The 21,129-nt window shown below is 42.1% G+C and overlaps 1 protein-coding gene across 2 annotated transcripts; it reads right to left on the bottom strand.

Moving 5' to 3' along the window:
• Window positions 1-2,458: 2,458 nt before the first annotated feature.
• Window positions 2,459-19,699, bottom strand: LOC121638492 (ribosomal protein S6 kinase beta-2-like). 2 transcript variants are annotated; one of them, XM_041983327.1, is made up of 16 exons: window positions 19,492-19,699; window positions 16,614-16,668; window positions 16,463-16,500; window positions 16,266-16,380; window positions 14,704-14,772; window positions 14,462-14,609; window positions 14,325-14,382; window positions 14,108-14,208; window positions 13,883-13,973; window positions 13,683-13,773; window positions 8,562-8,669; window positions 7,676-7,738; window positions 5,975-6,052; window positions 5,736-5,843; window positions 5,544-5,656; window positions 2,459-5,072 (listed from the first exon to the last, which is right to left on the bottom strand). In XM_041983327.1, the coding sequence occupies exons 2-16, from the start codon at window positions 16,665-16,667 to the stop codon at window positions 4,898-4,900; spliced, it is 1,410 nt and encodes a 469-aa protein (XP_041839261.1). In that variant the 5' UTR covers window position 16,668; window positions 19,492-19,699; the 3' UTR covers window positions 2,459-4,897. The 2 variants fall into 2 exon arrangements, with proteins under 2 accessions (XP_041839261.1, XP_041839262.1); XM_041983328.1 differs by having other exon boundaries at window positions 16,614-16,719.
• Between the last annotated feature and the right edge of the window lie 1,430 nt (window positions 19,700-21,129).

Genomic DNA, 21,129 nt, shown 5'->3' on the forward strand with positions numbered 1-21,129 from the left:
TCACTTTAACGACTATCTGTTAAACTGGGAGACAAACTCATATCTGTTGGGACAAAGTTTAAAGGTCAAGCAGACGAAGAGGAGCAATTTTTCTGCAAAAGGTGGCAAGTCAACACCACGATAATGCTGAGAGGAAAACCATTTCTCTCTCTCTCTTTCTCTCTCTCTCTCTCTCTCTCTCTGGGTCTCCAAGGAAAGAAAAGATCAGAGAAAAAAAGAACAAACACAATAAACAATGAAGAGAAATACAGAAAATAAGTTGACAAAACATGCTAAATGAAAGCAAATGATCAGTTTCTCCCCCTGTAACTGCAGTAGCTGTATACTGCCCTCAGCTGGTCAGAAAGCAGAACTACACCAAGCTGCCCAAAGTAAATGTGCACAGAAACTATGACGAATCACAATGGATTTTCTATAAAATACATCTTATATCTTTAAAGCAACATGTAGCCAGACATTCAGTCTGAAACTAGAGGTTCTGAGCTAATTAAGACAAAGATTGTGCAGCTGAAGCAAGTTTTGCAACTGAGTTGAAAAACTGTTTTATCCTCCAGCAAAGCAAAGACAGATTAAATAAAACAGCTGCAGCTCCCACATCCAGCACATTCCTCAGTGACAGCTTCACACTGGAATAAAACCAGGTTAAACTCCTGTTGTTCAGAGCTCATCTTTCTTTTTCCTTCACATCCTGCAGCAGCATCAGATTAAAGCAGTGGCTCATATCTGCTCTAAGCAGATCCTGGATCAGTGATTCAGGGGCATGAAGGTTCAGTGGTGCAGCAGACACACTGCCCTGAAGCCAGAAAAACGAGTCAACGACCACAGGTTTTCGTGACAAACAGTAAACAGAATGACTCTGTGCTTCACGGGACTTCATTCTGCATGTCTGCTGAGTAACGGCTGGACCCACGCTGAAGACCACACATAGAAATGGAATGAAAAAAGCTGCTGCATTCAGAAATGAATCTGCACAGAAACAGTTTAGAAAAAGGTTAAGAAAGTGAAGGAGTGGAGTGTTGTGTAACTAAGCAGATAATAAATACCAAACTCCAACAAGCGTGCCAAAGCCTGGATTTCTGCCGTTCCTAATAAAAATGAAGACCATGTGGGACCAGTTTTAACATTCTCACAGTTGTGTTGTTTTCTGTTTTCATGTCATGAGTCATTTGGAAACGTCTGTCTTCTGTTAAACTCATTTAAGTTGCATGTCATTGGTGCGCCTGGACCCCTACATGTGTGTTTTTACCATAAGAAGTCACAGATGCTGCTGACTGAAGACTCACGCCCAGATAGCAGACTTGTTTGGGCCAAATCCGGGCCAGTTCTGGCACTTATGGCTCAGTTACAGCATTGGCATGTGTTGTGTGGGTGGACCAGTTGCCAGTGGCTTGGATTATGGCAAGTCTCCTGTGGGCCACATGTGGTCCAGGTGTCAGGTGTCGGCCTGGACATGGATGCCTTCCTTGTGACAGTTTCATTGTGGGCCACATGTGGTGGTCATGTGACCAGCTACGCACACATTTAGTCAACGCTCTGAGCCAGTGATGACTGCTGCAGAACCAGAACCACAGGTCCAGGAGGAAAAGAACTCCATCTCTATCAGGGATTTTCATGTCTGCAGTGAGAAATAACTTCAAATAAAAACATGTCGCCTTTACTGGACGTCAACAACTCTGAGATAATTAATTTAAAGTCTATGTAATAAAGCTCACTTCAAAAAAAAATTAAGATGTTCTTCATGAAAGGAAACAAGAAATAATCAAAGACATGAATACAAAAGATTTCATAAATAAAGAAAATTAAAGAAAATAAAAGTATCCTGAAAACAAAAATGGGATATTAATAAAAAAAAATACCTGAGAAGCAGAAGGCTGCGGTTTGTACCTGAGAAAGCAGGAAAATTAAATCCGCTTCAGATGACAGTTATAAATCTAGATCTGGATCTCTTTAGAGCGTTTATAGACTCTTACCTACAAAAGAAAGAAATAGTTATTTCATTTTAATGTGACCTTTTAATTCCAGTATTTCCAGTCTCATCAGCCTGAGCACCACAGCACGTCCTGTTCTTCCCAGATTTGAGCAAAACTTCCCACCAGTTTGTAAAACTTAAACTCTACTTCAAGCCTCCACAGAGCATCTTCTGATCCCGCTTCTTTATACGATTCTTCCCAGTTGTCCAAACTGCTAGTTGGGATGCACCTGTGATGAAATTTAGAGAGTAGAGCAGCTTTTGGATGTGGTGGAAAGGGAGATTCTCATCATGGATGCAGCCGACAAACCTGCAGCAACTGTGTGATGCTGTCATGTCAATATGGAGAAAACCTCTGAGGAAGGTTTCCACCACCTGGTTGAATCTGTGCCCATCGAAGTGGCCGCTGAGTGTAGACGAGATAATGAACCACTTTTCCTCCACTTGAATCCATTTCTGCATGAACAGAATGATCACCACAACCCCCCAGCAACCAAAATCATTTCATTCAGCACACACTCTTCAGAAGAAGACAGAAAAAAGGCAGATTTAATACTAATTCCCCTCGTTTTTAGACATTTGTACAATTCCCTTCACAACACTGCTTATACATATCACTCTGAAGTCATTATATAAATAAATATACAAAACAGAACACAATGAACCCACGTTTCTGCTGTCAAACTGGATGTTGAGTACAGTTCAGACTTTATTCCTGCATCCTCGTCAGAGTCCATGAAGAAGAGCAGCCGAATTAAAGTCTGAAAACGTGACTGAAAATAAACAGACGGGAGCAGAAAACAGGCGTCTTCTTTAAAAATGCTCATTTAAATCAGAAAAACTCCAGCTTTCATGTCTGGAGAAGTCATGAAATTATGAAACTTGTTTTTTTTATTAACACAATCTTACGTCCGGATGAAAGTAAATTTACTGCAGGTGTATCTGAGCCAGAAACCAGTTTCAGGAGACGAGACGAAGAATCGACCATCAGAAACATCATCAGCTCCGTCTGACGGATGCTGACATGTTTCCATGGTGACCGACTTCTCCTCCAAAATGAAGCCTAGATCTTTCCACATTTCTATGTGCTCTGATACACATTAAACACAGCGTTTCCATGGTAATGACACAGGTTGTGTTTCAGGACACACACCCAAACAATCAAATAGCTTTCTGGAAGTTTTTGGCATTAATTCCAACATGTCTGCAGAGGCAACATGACAGAGGCAGTAACTCCACCCCTCCCTGACTCCTCCTCGTCTGTGGGTGGTTTTACATCCACAAACAGTTTCTGGTTCCGGTTCTGAGACAGCGTCCATCTCGGAAGCAGCTGTTTCCACGCTTACGCTGGTGAGAGGGGGCGGAGCTTCAACTAACGTCTCCATCTTCATTTTCTTCTTGTCAGTTGGTGAACGCAGCACGATACGATGCACAGCGCTGCGTTTATGAGCACGAATAAGGCGTTTCACACTATCTAGTGATGAGATACGTTTCCTCTGTTTAACCTTTAGATGAAGGAAAAACACATTTCCTATTATTCCCTCACTAATTATTCCTGGTTTAAGCTTAAAAACAAACTTAACGTGAACGAAAGAAACTTGTGTTTCACCAATCCTCCAACTCTTCTCAATAAGAAGAAATTTTAAAAGTTTAAAAAGGTATGTGTTTTAGAAACTTTACAGATGCATGAATTTGGAAAATAAGTCCCTGAAATCCCGAAACGTCCCGTTATCCTGAATTATTCAGTAAAATCTGCTCTCCTCTGAGGCGACACGAAGCAACTTCAGGTTAATCATTTATAAGGAAATGATCGAAAATAAAAACATTTAAAAAGTTGGAATCATTCTGGTGTCAAGTCTGTCATTCTTTGCAAAAATATTCTTTTTATAAAGCTTTTTGTTTACTGAAAGCACCGATTTCTCAGCTGGCTTCGGTGCTTCGTGTGAACACATGAGAACTAGAAATCTGGACGCCAGAGGAGAGACGCTGAGTAAAACCTCCTAATTGGCCCAAATGAAATGAAAAATGAGGATATCTGGTGAGAAAAACTTTGGCAGCAGACATGTAGATTTTCTGTTTACAAAGAGAAAATGTCGTCAAAAACCACTCAAAGCCGACATTCCTGAGCCAGTTAATGCTTAACTCGGGTTAATATATTTTATAATCTACTCATAAGTCCGTTAGAAGACCCCAACATGCTTCATGATTTCTGCCTCAAACGCTCCTGTCTCTTTAAGGCCCCGCCTCCTAAAACCCAGAGTCTGCTCTGATTGGTCAGGTGATTGTTTGAAAGCCTGGAGACCAAACGGGGCGTTAGAGGTAACTCTGGAGCTTCTGTGGAAGAGAGCAACTCTATAACTTTGCAGACATTTTACACACAAACACAACAACCAACCCAAAAAGCCTGAAGTGACCCGTCCGTGGCTGTTCTGCTCACGATGAGCTCAGCTTCAGTTTCTAACCTTGGTGGAGAGGAACCGGAACTTAAATCCAGCGATCCTTCAACTGGTCTCTAATTAAAACGTCAGCCTGTGATAGTCGACCTCAGATGGAAAATTAAACCCCAGAAACTGAACATGGCAGCTTCTCTTTGCTGTAATTGAACCAGCAGGTTTACAGGATGAAATATGGAGACCAGGTAGTCCATCACTCAACTCGACGGCCTGTTCGCCCTTTTTTCTGCCGTCAGAGAGCAGAAGTTATCGTTTCCTATGCATCAGAGACATCAGTTAAAGCGACTTCATGCTGGTCCAGTACAATCTGATGATGATGATGATGATGAGCAGCATGTGTGGGACAATAAACCCAAGCAGCAAACTGAAAAAAAGAAGAAAAAAATAAAAGATCCTTCCATCGATGCTTCGGCCACAACAGCAGAATAAGTTCATGTGACTGAGGCGGGGTCTCTGGAGCTCCGCCCCCTCCTCCTCATCTCCGATGTCCTTTCTTCTTGTTCCTTGCTGGGGTCTTGATGGGCTGGCTGGCGGCTCCGTTCTCCAGCGGGACAGGAGGTGGAGCTGCCGGTGGAGAGGTGGGCGAGAAAGGATCCAACTCTCCGTCCAGACTGGACTTAAAGGGTCCGGCAGGAGAAAATTTAAGAGGACTGAAAGAAAACAAAATAAGAAAAATGTTTTATGATGTCCCGAGAAAGTTATTTACTTTATTTTTAAATAATCTTTGTATGATTTTAAAGAGATAAATAAAGACTTAACATGATCATTGTGTGGGTCGTTTTCCTGCCTGACCAAAAATGCGTTGGCCCAACATTTTATTATTTTATTGAAGGATCATATCATTTGATTGTTTTTGTCATGTTTGGTGGAAGTGAGTGGAGACTTTATTGTTTGATGTTTGAGGACCTGTATGTAAAGCAAGCTCCCCTTCAGGGACAATAAATAAAGGAGAAGACTTGACTGGAAATTTGGCCACTGACAGCCACCGTACATTCACAGCAGTACTTCTCTACATGAAACTAGTGCTACGCCCACCTCCACCACTAGATGTCAGTAATCATTACACACTGGCCAGTTACTGCCTGTATAAATAACGTGGACTGGATTTACTCGTGCGCTACCTGATGGGTGTGCGTGGGCTGCTGTTGTGGCGGCGTACAGGACGTGATCTTGGTTCGAATGAGAAACCTTCCTTCAGACTCTCCAGGACTGATGGAGCTACGTAGGTGAAACCCTGATGGAAAACATGATCATTTTAGAGAAAAGGCGACTGCTGTTGCATTAATCTGAGCGTTGAGGAGGAGGAGTCTCACAGCGAAGGCCAGCTCTGCGCTGTGGCTCAGTGTGGTGTCATCTGGACTGTCCACCGGCGTCTGTCGGGTAAACCTGGTGTCAAACTGGCTCACGTCTTCGTCTGAATGCTGCAAAGATGCCAAAAACCCAGAGGTGGAGGGAAAGAAAGCAATTTTTTTGTTTTTAGTGAAAAGATTATCAAAAGTTAATACGATAGATTAAGAAGATGAATGCTGTAAAGCATAATCAGGTGGCCCACCAGCTGTGGTTTATATGGCGGCTCCACTCTCCTGTTCAGCAGGTCGTCCCAGTTGACGTGTTTAAAGAACGGATGTTTCTGCAAAGAAAAATAAAATAATCTAGTTAAACATCACACATGAATAACAGCACCACCTCCATCAGACCCTGAACAGCACCAAACTGCAGTTTCATGCATGAAACCAGCTACAAAGGTTCTGTTCTGGGTCAGAGCAAAGAATGCAGAACCTACCATTATAAAACCTGCACCTAGTTTGGCTTCAGGAAGCAGAACCAGATCCGAATTTAGCTTCAGGAAGCAGAATCAGCTCCCAGTTTAGCTTCAGGAAGCAGAATCAGCTCCCAATTTTGGCTTCAGGAAGCAGAACCAGCTCCCAGTTTAGCTTCAGGAAGCAGAATCAGCTCCCAATTTGGCTTCAGGAAGCAGAACCAGCTCCCAAATTAGCTTCAGGAAGCAGAATCAGCTCCCAGTTTAGCTTCAGGAAGCAGAATCAACTCCTAGTTTAGCTTCAGGAAGCAGAATCAGCTCCCACTTTGGCTTCAGGTAGCAGAACCAGCTCCCATTTTAGCTTCAGGAAGCAGAATCAGCTCCCAATTTGGCTTCAGGAAGCAGAACCAGCTCCCAGTTTAGCTTCAGGAAGCAGAATCAGCTCCCACCTTGGCTTCAGGAAGCAGAACCAGCTCCCAGTTTAGCTTCAGGAAGCAGAATCAGCTCCCATTTTAGCTTCAGGAAGCAGAATCAGCTCCCAGTTTAGCTTCAGGAAGCAGAATCAGCACCCAATTTGGCTTCAGGAAGCAGAACCAGCTCCCATTGTGGCTTCAGAAAGAGGAACCAGCTCCCAGTTTAGCTTCAGGAAGAAGAACCAGCTCATAGCTTGGCTTTAGGAAGCAGAATCAGCTCCCAGATTAGCTTCAGGAAGAAGAACCAGCTCCCACTTTGGCTTCAGGAAGCAGAACCAGCTCCCACTGTGGCTTCAGAAAGAAGAACCAGCTCTCAGTTTGGTTTCAGGAAGAAGAACCAGCTCCCAGTTTGGCTTCAGGAAACAGAACCAGATCCCACTGTGGCTTCAGGAAGAAGAACCAGCTCCCATTTTAGCTTCAGGAAACAGAACCAGATCCCAGTTTGGCTTCAGGAAGAAGAACCAGCTCTCAGTTTGGCTTCAGGAAACAGAACCAGATCCCAGATTGGCTTCAGGAAGAAGAACCAGCTCCCAGTTTGGCTTCAGGAAACAGAACCAGATCCCAGTTTGGCTTCAGGAAACAGAACCAGATCCCAGATTGGCTTCAGGAAGAAGAACCAGCTCACAGTTTGGCTTCAGGAAACAGAACCAGATCCCAATTTGGCTGCAGGAAGCAGAACCAGGTCCCAGTTTAGCTTCAGGAAGTGAATGGTCTTAGGTCAGGACCCCTCAGCTATAGTTTTCTCCTTCCTGGTTCTGATGGATGTTCCCTCGTCCCTAGCTAGGCTATTATTCCTCATGAACTGGTTTTTTTTAACTCAGTTATCACTAATGTGGATCATAAAGTGTTTTATTTGTTTTAACTGGATTAAAACTGGACACAATGAACTGTTTGTAAATTGGTGCTTTGCAAATGAAGCTGAACTGAACTGCATTAAAAAACAGCCTCTAAAATCCACAAATCCTGTTCTAAGGGTTGTTTTACTGAACCCAGTCTGACCCGAAAGGTGACGGTGGGTTACCTGGATGTCCGTGCAGTCCGCTATGCTGGAGCCGAGTCTTTGGGCTGGATTCTTCTTCAACAGCTGACAGAAGACAGGAAGACAACCATCATGCTTTTGTACCAAAACTTTGATCTATTAAGCTTCAAAATGTGTTTTACAATGTGTTTAAACGACATCTTTAACTCTGGAAAAGTTCATTCTTCACTGTGGAAACTGCAAGTCATCAATAAAGTTTTATTGATGGAGTGGACCAGATAGGTGTGAGTCATGCTGGAGGACGACAGCTGACCTGAAATGAGTTTCAGTCTTAGTGTGTATCCACTTAAAGCCCACATTAATCACCACATCCGCCCCCTCATACATTCTATCTTTTGTTAAGTGTTTTATTTGGTTTGTGGTCACAAAATAAAATTGAGAACAAGGCCGTTGTTTGTTCCACAAACAATAAAAACCCACAGTGTGTGTTGTCCTCCACAGAAAAATGCCAGAAAAGTGATCCAGCTCCTCCTTCTGATCTGGACTTCTTACGTTCACCAGAGAACAAACAAAAGCAGATCCTGCCAAGAGAAACCTGAAGGAATCTGGAAACATTAACATTTGCTGGTGGTGTGTTTGAGGAACATTAACGTCCACACACATACACACCATTACACTGAATATGTCCACCATAATTACTCCCAGATGCACAAAGGAGCCATGATGGATGAAAAACACCTTAAACATGTCCACATTCATCACGTTAGATGCAGTAACAGTCTGCCATAATGAGCAGTTACGCACACATTTATTTTATTGTAGTTGTGTTTGTGTTTGGTTCAACCCCCCCGGCCTCTGGGATAGATTCTTGCTGATCCAGTGAAACAGAAGAACAACAGATTAGTGTGTGTGTTTTACGTGTAAACACCTTTTTGATGAGGTCTCTGGCATCGATTGTCAGATACGGGGGGAGGTTGAGTTTACACTTCAAGATCTTATCGATGGTCTTCTTCCTGTTCTCAGCTGTGAATGGAGGCTGTGGGAAAAACCAGAGGAGAACCAGCATTAATTACTTTTCTTCCACAGATCAGAACACACCACAACAAAGCATTTCATTCTCCAGGTAGTAACACCTCAACACAGACGGGATTTTTACTCATCGTCATGGTGACCATTCTGAGAAAGGTTTGCATGCCCTGGACCGACCACTGTTGTTGTTTAAAGACTCATCCTTAACCTCTTCATCATGAGGAGTTTTATTTCTGCATTGTGTCCAACTACGAGGCTGTACGTCTGATCTTGGTCTCTACAGAAAGCGTGTTGTTGCTTCAGGAGGCAGGAAAGAAGCGTGGAGACGAGTACTCGCATCAAGCTCGCTCACAAGCGCGAAGAGGCGGAAGCTGAATGTGAGACGTCCATTTTAAGCTGTAATGCGCCTCAGAAATGATGAGGAGAGTCCGACTGTTCAGCTGTGAGCGTTCCCGTGATGGACGTGAAGTTCTCAGCCCACCGGAGCAGGACAATTCCTCCTCTTCCTCGCAGGAGAGTGATGGGCCTTAACTTCCTTAATCTAAATGGAATCAATACTGAAATGTTGTCGTTTAGGCCTCCGGACCACCTTGCCACCCAGAAACTTGACCTAGGCCTCTTACACCCTTACAATAAAGGCTTGATCAGGAATCTTGGAGTAGTTTTTGATACCTTTTTATTTGATAAAACAAACTCTGTGGTGAGAGCAGCTTCTTCCAGCTTAGAACCTAAATCTAATTCTAAACCTAAAATCAAGCCTGTTCTTATTTTTGTCCGATTCTGAGAAGGTTATCCACGCTTTTACCTCATCAAGGCTGATTTTTTTTTTCCAGCTGTTGCTCCCAAATTGTGGAACAGCTTCCCGCTTCACGTCAAGACCTCAGAATCAGATGAAATCTTTAAAACCCGCCTGAAGAGCCAGTGCTTTCTCTTGCATTTAAACCAGACAGTTCGGCCATTCTGGTCTTTTATTTATGCTTGTTTTTGTTGTTTCGTTTTTTACTTCTATTGTCTTTAAAACTTCTGCAGCACTTTAAAACAAAAACAAAAGTGTTGACCAAAGTGTTTTATTAATAAAGTTGACGTAAGTATTTTCACGCTGAACGTTTAAAAACGCAGATATTTTTGTCTGTTTTTCACATGTTGACAGAAAATAATTTTTTCTGCCTGTTGGTGGGAGGATCGCTTACCTGAAGAGACATGACATGATGTAATGACATGTTATCATGTAAATAAGATTTAAAAAAAATCAGGCTGTTTAGTTTTTATGGTAAAAGGACTAATTATAAAAGGAATGACTTCTATTTGAATGCAAAATAAAAACTACCTTAACAATAATAAATAAAATAATGACTGAATATAAAATAATTGAACTGAGAAATGATAGAAAATAAAAGTTTTAATTCACAAATTTCTCCTTTAAACAGAGTTTACTTAAATCCATCTGGTGTCTTTTTTATGCATCAATGCTGAATTCAACATTTACAGTGTTTTAAAGAAGATTTCAAAACATCGAAATATCTATTGTCTATCTATGGTGGTGTTAGTTATAGACGATAGCACCCTGTCCTATCATATTACATCTGGGAAGAAGCTGGTTTGTTTGTCGGGTCAGATGAGATTCAGAGTTGTTTCCATCCTACCGAGGAGCATCAAGGAAGGAAGGGACTTCTATTTATACAGCACCTTTCCAGTTAAAAAGTGCGTTACAATAAAATAACGGACAATAAAACACGCGAACCCTTGTCTAACTAAAAGCCTGCTTCCACAGAGTCGGGATCCTAAAATTTCTTAATCTTTTCTTACCTTTGGCATGAAAACTGCTTTATAAATAAAGTTTGATTTGATTAAAGAGAGAAGCAACTCATTCCAGAGTTTGGGTGGCTCTACCTGAATGGTTCGATCCCCTCTGGTCCTAAAGTGTGAGTCTGAGACCACCTGAGGACTGCAGCTGATGAAGAGAGGGCCCTGACCATGTTAAGGTCTAAAATAAAATGGAGGGGAAACCAGTGGAGAGAGGCTAAAACCTGGCTAATAAGCAGATAAGAGCCGTGCAGCCTGGAGGCAGCTGACATTGTTCTTATTCAAACAAGTAAAAAGGACGTTACAGTCATCTAAACAGCGTTTCAAGCTCAGCCTTTCACACCAAAGTTCTCAGTTCCTCAAATGAAAGGAATTATTTCTGACTAGACGTCTAGAACGATGTTCCAGGCCTGAGGCTTGGTTGGACAAACGGGCTTGAAGCTCTGATACTGTGTTTAATTTGTGTAATCTTGCTGTCAGGTGCAATGATTAAAGTTTCCTTTTTTCAGAAGCGAGTTGGAGATGATTTTCACTTTACAGCTTAACAAAAAACAAAAACAGAAATTAGGAAAGTTGCCATCAGAATAAATCCTGAGCTGGTCTGTGACTGATAATACTCTGGACACATGCACATGTTTAGGTAAATTTCTCTTTTCAAGTCACAGCTCTTCTAGATTTTATACCTCAGAGTTTAACCAACATGGCCAAAGCAGAGCACCTTCTGAATATTTCTGCACAACAAGCCTTCGCATTGGTGGCAGTTTATCTGATTACAGGCCGGAAACGTCTGCGGTTCTGGAAGACTTATTCAGAATCACACACCACCGTGGTTTTATGTTTACAGCCATCAGACTGACTCACACTGACACCACACTCAGAGGAATCCCCCACACTTGAAAATCCAGCTTGATGGGGAAACAGACTTGTTTATATCGTTATTTTTACATCCTAAGTCTTCTGTTCTCCACACAGTCTCAATCCAACACCTGCAGAAATTCTCCAACCACAGCTTTGAGTTGTTTTTTTGAACATTTTTTATTTCCTTTACACCTCGAAGAGTCTGACTTTTTCTCTTAAATAAATGATCACTTCCCCTCTGGGTTTTCCACATTATTCCTTTTCCTCGATAAAAACACAGCTCACTCTGAAAACATAAAAAGTAAAACTGTACTTGATGCATTCAGGAGATTCAGGAGGGGTAACATGACTGAGGATGTTCTCGGTTACTCTCCTACTCACAGCCGAGTCTTTTTTCCAGCCAACAATTATTATACACAGATTTAAATACAGACCAGACGCAGAGATCAATAATTTGAACTCTGGAGATTGATCCTAACCAGGAGTCCATCTTTGAAGAATCCACCAGAACACCACCTTTTGCGCCTCATCTCCTGACTTTTCCCATTAGTACTGAGTGGTATACTGGTTCTTATATTTCTTATTTTATTACCACAGCACGGTTTAAACAGCCTAAACAACACTGGGAACCCAACGCAATGGGCAACAGTTTGAGGGGGGACCCTTTTCACTGCTGTACCACTAAACCTGCCGCAGAGAAGCTGAGCTGTAAAAATGGACGGAGAAAGTTCAGAAGGTGAAGTTGCACGGGACGAAGTTGAACATGACAGATGACAGAAAAGCTTTTACGTAAATAAAAGGGGGGATGATGTCGAGCTATTAGCTGCACCGCCTCAGCTGCAAACACACTGAAGTACAAAGAACATCTGAAACAAAGATCTCCACGCTCAGCTAAAACAGGAAAAGATGGAGGACACTTGATGGCATTTGTAGACGTGACTGACAGACAGGGGTGTCCAGCTCTGGTCCTGCAGGTTTTAGATGGCTCCCTGCTCCAACACACCTGATTCAAATTAAATGGATGTCAACAGCTTATTGTCAAGTTCAGCTGAAGCATGTTGACCCTTTAATCTGATTCAGGTGCTGCAGCAGGAAACACCCAAAACCTGCAGGACAGCAAACCTTGAGGACCCGACTTTGGACACCCCTGGACTACGACAACAAATGCCAGAAGTGGATCAAAGTAACCAGTGACATCACAATCCATACAGCCAAAGACCTGGTTCTGATGAGTTCTGTGGAGAAAGATGGATTCGGGGATGTGATGTGCGGATGTTAAAATGGCTTTGGATTTTGGTACATTGTACTAATGGGCTTGGGTCAGGAGAACCCAGGTTCAAGTAGCCAGTGAACCAATGTGGGTCCCTGAGCAAGGCCCTTAACCCTCCAACTGCTCCTGGGTGCTGAATCAGAGAGAAGCTCAACTAGTGCTCATCATGTTATGTTCAGATAAAAGTCTGCAGCTTGTAACACACCAGCCGTCTCTCCTCCATCACTCATTTATTAAACACTTAAACTCACGTGATGTGAGACAAGTGTTAGAATATATATGAAAATAGCTGTTAATTGCAAGAACAAGATCCGGGTAACTAACAGCTATGCCCTGCCAGTGATCAGATACCCTGCTGGGATAATCAGATGGCCACAGAAGGAAGTTCAGACCAAAGACATTAAAACACGGAAGCTGTTCACCATGCATGGACGGTTCCACCCCAAATTCAGTGTCCTGAGGCTACACACTAAGCACAAAGAGGGAGGCTGAGGACTGAGGAGCATCAGGGCCACTATCCAAGATGAAACATCCAAACTCCATGAATACATCAGGAAGATGGCCCCAAGGGATGAGACACTGAATAAATGTCTCATGCAATGGGACCAGAAACAATCCAGCACATCACAGCAGGGTGCATGATGCTGGCAGACAAAGAAAACATGGAACACCATAACCAAGAAGCCGGCATAGTGTCCAGAAACATCTGTGCAGAATATGGACTGGAGACCCCTAGGTCACAATGGGAAACACCTCCCAAGGTGTTGGAGAGTGAGAGGGCTAAGATCCTGTGGGACTTCCAGATACAGACTGACAACATGGTGGTGGCCAACCAACCGGACATAGTGATCATGGATAAGCAGCAAAGGAAAGCCGTAGTGATGGATGTAGCCATTCCCAACGATGGAAATATCAGGAAGAAAGAGCATGACAACCTGGAGAAATACCAAGGAGTCAAGCAAGAGCTGGAGAAAGCCTGGAAGGTGAAGGCAACGGTAGTACCAGTGGTCATCGGAACACTGGAGAAGTGGCTCCACCAAGTAAAGTGGCTTTAATTCATTCCCATTGTGTCTCACAGCTGCAGCTCACCGATCCGGTCATCATGTCGTACATCAGCGCCCCGAGGCTCCACCAGTCCACCGCTCTGTTGTGACCCGACCGGGTCAAGATCTCTGGAGCCCTGGACAGGATGGAGACCAGGTGAGAAATACAGCAAAGAAACCTTCACCACTATAACACAATAAAGTAAAGTCTGATGTGGTGGATGTATGGTGTGTTTAGTTACCCACATGTATTCGATGGTACCACAGAAGGTGTGTGTCACGGTGCCATCGTGAATTGACTCCTTACAGAGGCCGAAGTCAGTCAACTTGATGTGTCCTTAAAATACAAAAAATAAAAGTGATTTTTAAAGCTCTGAAGAATACTGAAGTTTCAGTTGAAACACGTCAGCTGTGAGGCAACTCAGCGCACTGCAACACATCTCAGTCTGTTTACAGGGCGTGCTGCTTTACCTTGGTGGCTGAGCATTATGTTTTCAGGTTTCAGGTCTCGATAGATTATCCCGTTTGAGTGGAGGTGGCCCAGGGCCAACGTGATCTCTCCCAGGTAGAAACTAAACACAAACAGTTGTTTTTAGTCCATCACCTACATGAACAATGAACTTATTCCACAGCATCACTATGCTAAAGCTGCTCAATGTCAGCAACACTGCAGGGAGGGGACCCTCACCAGGCTGTGTCCTCCATGAAGATGCCTTCTTTCTCCAGCTGCATGAACAACTCCCCTCCTGGTGATAAACAACAAGTCATAACAAACATGAAAGCCAGTTCTGGTTCATGTGATTATTTTATCCTCTGTTATCTTACCACTCAGACACTCCAGGATGAGGTAGAGCTTTCCTCCAGTCTGGAAGGCGTACAGCAGGTCCACGATGAATGGATGTCTCACCGTCTCCAGGATCTCACGCTCCGCTCGTGTGTGCGCCGTGTCTTTAGCATTACGCACGATCTTAGCCTTCAGGATACAGACAGCAGTTATGGGTACAGTGGCAAGAGTAAGAAAAAAAACAGAGAGAGGATGCAGTGGACAGGAAGCAGCATCATATTACCTTTTTCAAGACCTTCATAGCAAATATTTTCCCTGTCTGGGCGCCCTGAACCTTCCTCACCTGGAACACCTTAAAGAAAAGACAGAAACAGGGCAATGATGAAAAGTTTCATGATAAACGTAAAAAAGCTAGCAAATCTGTGGAAGAGGTATAGATCTCGATAAAAGTAGCTGGAGACCTGAAGTAGCAGCATAAAAGCTGGTTTTGGTCCATCGCCATCCACACAGTCACAACAACAAGGAGTCATCGGCTTTCCTCACACACGTGAAGATTTTTTATCGCAAATATTGAGCAAGTTTAATATTTGCGATTGTCGACCACAACCTGTTTCGGAGCCAATTGTTGGGACAAATTCGTTCTTAACTAACCTCAGACTACAGGATAATCTTATAGGATAAGATTTAAGATAATCGGTGGTCCTTGGTCGGTCAGAACAAAAGCAGCCCGATAATCTGTATGTGTGCCCAGCTTAAGGGGCAGGTCTTTGGTAGTAACATTAGCTAAAAGAGGGCAAATTTTCCAATGTTGTGATGTGTAATTTGTATCTGAAAAGTAAAGGTTAAAAGGACTTAGAAGGAATTGTTTCAACAGGTGTTGAACAGATAAAAACATCAAGATCACAACAGAACAAAAATAAAAAAAAGTTGGAAGGTGAAATTTTCATTTTTTTTTTTTTTTAAACCGGTTACAAAAGAAAATAAATCTAAAAAACATCACCTTTTTGTTTCCTGTTTACAACCTATATGGATCTTTCTTGAATCCATGATGCCATAGCTCCACTTCCCCTTAACCCACATGTACAAAACCACCCACAGCCACACTGATGGTGGATTTACAGGTTAGTCTATAAAAATAAAAATAAGCAACTGTCTTGTTATTATTATTATTCCCATGCTCAATGCGCTATTCTTTGTTTTTGGCACCGTTACAGCGCCACCTAAAGGCCTGGCAGGTATACTACAGGTTTTCAGTGAATTTGTGTGGATGCACACATTTCTTGAAACATTAAATTTTTTGAGAAAACTTTTTCAAACAAGATCAGTTCCATCTTAGCGTGGATTTACCCTGAAACGGTGACATTTCAAAAAAACACACACACGTAAAAGGCTTTAAAGTTTAAATGTGGTCTCCAATAGCAGCTGACGTAGTTCGGTTAGAAAGAGCTTCAAGTTCCTGAAGAGTTTAAAGCTTTCTCAATTAAAGAAACACAAAGACTTTAAAAAGATAAATACCAGTACAAATGTCTTCAAATAGCTAAACACCTGATATATGACTGGTTGAAATAGGTGGAAGGATGATGAAATAGTTAACGGAATAATAAGAGACAGGAAAACAGATTGTTTTGCATTTCTATTCATCATCATGTTTACAGGGTTAAAGGTTTAGCAGGTTCATCTGAGGACCCTCCCCATCCTGCACAGGTGTCGTCTAAAATAAGATTTACACTAAATTTTACTTTACAGAGGTCGGCAGTTACATTTCTGGGGAACGTGAAAAGAAAGGAGTTCTTCAAATTTCATTCACCAGCGTGCACGTTTCAGTGCACGATCACGCCCACACACCTTGCCGTAGGCTCCTTTTCCCAGAACAGTGAGAAGCTCAAAGCAGTCGGGTCCGACTCTCTCACAGCCCCTGTTGACACTTTCACTGGTCAGCTCCACCTCCTCCGTCTGGACACTGGGAAGACACAACATAGAAATCATTTCTACACGAAAACAACCATTTCTTCATTTTTTCATGTCATCGTGAATAAACTTACTTCTCAGGTTCTGTCACTGTGAAGTCGCAGACATCTTCCTACAGATGGGAACAGAGCGGTTAAAGAAACATCACCCACAGAAGAACTACAGCATCTATGTGAATGTGTTGTCTGATCAGCAGCCGTCTCCTCAAACGACTGGGATACCAACCTCCGTGTCACTGATGTCTTCAGTCTCCAAGTCGATATCAAACACGCCTGCCATCCTGAATCACAGACAGCAGAGTCAGACAGAGGCTCCTTCACGCTTCACCCGACTGAGGAATGACGGACAACAAAGTTCAGCTCCCAACATACAGTCATGTAAAAAAAAAAAACCTCTGTCCATATCAGGACGTAATAAAAACAATCTGGTCCTGAAAATGATCAAAATACAACCACCGATGAACAACAACATATCAAAATCTGTCCGTTTCCATTTACCTAAAAATGACCTAAAAGTCAGAATGGGTGTGTCCACTCCTACCGTTTCCACAGGAATAAAGAGGATCAGTAGCAGCAGGTGCTGAGTTAACACAAGACCAAGGAGGAAAGACATCAGAATGATCTTGGAGAAGCTGCCTATCAATCTGGGAAGGTTATCGAGTCATTTCCAAACTATCTGGAGTCCATCATTCCATAGAGAGAAAGTCACAAGACATAAGCCAATCTTCCCAGGAGTGGACAGACCAGCAAATTCAGCCCAAGAGACGACTGTGTGACGCTCGGAAAAACTGCAAACCAACCCAAGAGCTACATCTTAGACGCTCCAGGTTTCACTTAGCATAACCCTTCAAATCCTGCCATGTGACCAGAAAGTCCAACGCATGATTCACATCGCCGTAATTCCTCAACCATCCACACCACCAATGTAATTCCCATTCTGAAAACTGAGATTTGGAGCTTTACATCAACATCATAGGATTTATCAGGATATCAATATGTGAAATGTTTGAGCTCATGACAGTCCAGTCAGAAAAAGACTGAACCAGTATGACTTGACTCTTCTCACTAAAAACAACATGGCAACACAGCTTAGGATGACAAAGCTGCCCCTAACAAACCCCAAGATTAGTGGAACAACATCCTCATTCACCAATTTCTTACTTAATATACATATAATATTATAATATATCTATTTTTCAACTAAAGAACATTTCTAACGTTGGAACAAGAGCTGCAATATTTTGATGTTTATGTTAGAATAACAAAAAGCTCTATGAATTCCCAAAAGATATTTTTAAAATCTGACCAAATCATTACTGCAATTTTATTTTATTATTTAATTTTAATTAACTGAACAGCAGAAAACAACACAAAAGTTTACTTTGTTTAAACATGTCAACACGTTGGTTAGAGTCCTCCTGAATGTTTGTAGATACGAAGACTTCCAGGAATCCTCGTAAAAAGTTTGTAAGTAGGATTTAAGAACAAATTTGTTCGTAAGAATGGCTTGTGAATGAGTCCCAAAGACCTCTGAACAGACTAGAACAGAGTGGAGATGTTTGGTTAGAATGAAGAAAACCAAAAGCAGCGAATCAACACAAACATCTCAGGCCAGCTGTCAGCACGGTGGTGGGGGAATGATGATCCGGGCTTGCTCTGCAGACATTAAAGTGGACCATGAACTCCTTTAGATACCAAAGTATTCTAGAGTCAGATGTGAGTCCATCTGTCCGACAGCGAAAGCACAGCAGCAGATCTACACCAGGACCAGGATGTTGGTATGATCAGACAAAGTCCAGACCTCAACCTGACGTACTGTGTGAGAAATAAGAAGCTCTAGGAAAATCATTAATTTATCATCTAGGACACAATCCAACAGCCCAAAGATTCACCTCCTATAATCATGTCTGAAGCACTGGAAAACATAGTGAGGTTAATGGAAGATGGAAGGAGAAATATGACAGCTTTAGCTGAATTATGGGACAGAATAATCTCATTTCTTTCATAAAGATTGCTCCAGTGTTAAATAATGTACAGCTCATTAAGAAAAAACTGTGGCTCTTATTTCTGAGCATTAAGAGAATTATATCAACTCTTACAGAGGCTCAGATACTCGCCAGGCTTTTCACTTTCTGAGGAAGAGGAACACTGGATGTTTTTATGAGGGGAGGAGAGGATTCTGATGAAGCAACAACATTCAAAGCCACAGTTTATTATTTTCATACTGCTGTATTATCATACACATGCTTCTCCATGATTCTGTTTATTATTCAGGTTCATAACTCTGCACATTCAACGCTACAACACTGAGGAGACAGAGAGCTGAAACAAACACTCAATGTTTGTCTGTAACGCCCTGATTGGAAAGATAATATCGTATGTAGCAGCACTAACAGACTGTTTGCGACTACATTTCATGACCGGCTTTTGTTAGAGTCCCTCAGGCCTCCATTGAGTTTTAAAAATGAGCTTAACAGCTAAAAGCAGATTTTCAAAATCTTTGTGAAAAGTGGAAAAATCAATTCTTTGATAACCTCTGTTTAAATGAACGATGGTGTAAAAAAAAAAAAAAAGAAAGCCTGACACTTCATGTGCAGTGTGAGACCTGCAGGATTTGTAATTATATTAATATATTTAACAATATATTAATGTTTTTTATATTTTATCTTATACTACAATACGTTTCTTAAACATTTCCCCAAGTTATTTATATCTCCTAGCTAAACTTCATATAAGTGTGCCCCAAAACATCAAGTTAACCTTACCAGCACCTGATCTGGGAACGTTATAAGGGGAAGTAAAAAAAAGAGAAATGAGATTAAAACAAAGCCTGAGTTGTTATCTTTGTAAAGATCTGAGATTTGAACTCATGTTACACATTAATATTATTTTATTCTAAGCATACTGTTTAACCAGGTTTAGTGGAGAATAAATCAAAAGCAAGTTAGCACAACCACAAATTAATTCTTCCTGAAAATATCACACATAGGGGGAAAAGAAAAAGTGGCTGACAGCGCCAAAGTTGGCAAACATTTCGCTGACAGTTGATTTGAGAGGTAGCCAGCTTATGCTAATGCTAATGCTAATGCTAGCTGGTGTTTCACCTGTGAACGCGCGGTGATTCCTCCCGGTGATTTCAGTCCGACGGTCAGGCAGAGAGGCGGTTTTTAAAAACCAGCAGCGGAGGCTGTCAATACTCGCCAAGTAATCGATAACGACACGGAGATGTTGTTGCTGCCGCTTCCTTCCTGCTCGTCCGAACAGCATACAGCTGCTTCGTGATGCCAAGGCGGGGTTGACCTTTCGCCTCTTACGTCATCAGGGGAGGCGGGGCGAAAAAAAAAAAAAAAAAAAAGCTTTTAAAATTTACATTTTCATAGACTGTCAAAGATCGTCTTCTGATTTTGTATTTCGTCTAAGATAATGAAAATTTATCATTTAAATAATTTATTTGTTTCACTGTTCAACATTAGTTCCAAATTTAAGACATCACTAACATAATGTTTATAACTGCCTCTTTTAATGCACAATCCGATTACAAATATTTCAGGACCCACTTGGTCTTGAGTCACTACCCAGCCATTCAGCCAACCACGCCCTGCAGCCTGTACTTACGTTCTTTTCATGCAAAGCTGTAATTTGCACAATGTAAAAACAAGCAACTGACAGCAATAATTTGTCTTCTGCAACCACTCAGAAATATAGTGTCTACACAGCAGATGTTATCTGCCCCAGCTGGATTTCAGGGTGAACTGTGTTCACAGTGGTTTCTGGAAGTCTCCCTGAGTCCATGAAGTGGTTTCCAGTAGAGAATCATGTCTGATTTTAATGCAGAAGATCACCAGCATCATCCCATGCATACAGGGATTCCTCCTGATTCTCTGAATCTTCTGATGGTGGATCATCAAAGTCTGAGGAACATTTTTCTGAAATTCTTCCAAAATGTTTAGAGCCAGTTTATCTCAGATTGGTGAACCTCTGTCCATCGGAGAGACTCTGCCTCTCTGAAATGTTCCTTTTATGCCCAGTCATGTTACTGACCCGTTGCATATTAACCTAATTTGTTGTCAAATGCTCCTCCAGGTGTTTATCTCTTGTTTATGTTCTATTGGGAATAAAATCTGAGTTGATAAGATTCATAAATCTTTGCTTTCCTTATTTATTTATATTTCATACAGTGTCCCAACTTTTTCTTTTTTGATCATGTGATCAAGGGAAGGCAGCCTTCCCTCTCTCCAGAATGTGTCATGCACAGTGTGTAGGGATTATAGTGGCCTACCCCTAAAGCTGTAGATTTCCCTGCATGCGTCTGTCTTATGGTTGCATCACACAGCAGACCGTCGATGGTAGTAGCCATCTGGCTAGGAGGCATCCTTGGGCTTCAGCCAGCCGGCTCTTCTTTGATGTGTACTTCATGTGAAGATGCACTGATGGCAAAGCTCCTAAACTGCTACAACCCCCCTGACAACATTTTAACATTCACACTTTTGTAACTGGCTCAGCAGCACATGTTTACAGGCACATCACAAGAGCTGAACAAAGGCTAAATTTATCCAGAACAACAAGAAATTCTCTGCAGAGAAGCTGTTTTAGGGGAAAATGTGTTGCACAGTTGATCAGTTTGATCCTGCATCTCAGTTCCAGGTTCCTCTTAGATCCTCTCCAAACGCTGGTGCGGGGCATTTGTGGGTTCTGGGGTGCTGGTCATGATGGTGGCTGTCTGCATCACTAAGCAGAACAAA

This window comes from Melanotaenia boesemani, chromosome 4 (assembly GCF_017639745.1).
Source record: "Melanotaenia boesemani isolate fMelBoe1 chromosome 4, fMelBoe1.pri, whole genome shotgun sequence".
NCBI lineage: Eukaryota > Metazoa > Chordata > Actinopteri > Atheriniformes > Melanotaeniidae > Melanotaenia > Melanotaenia boesemani.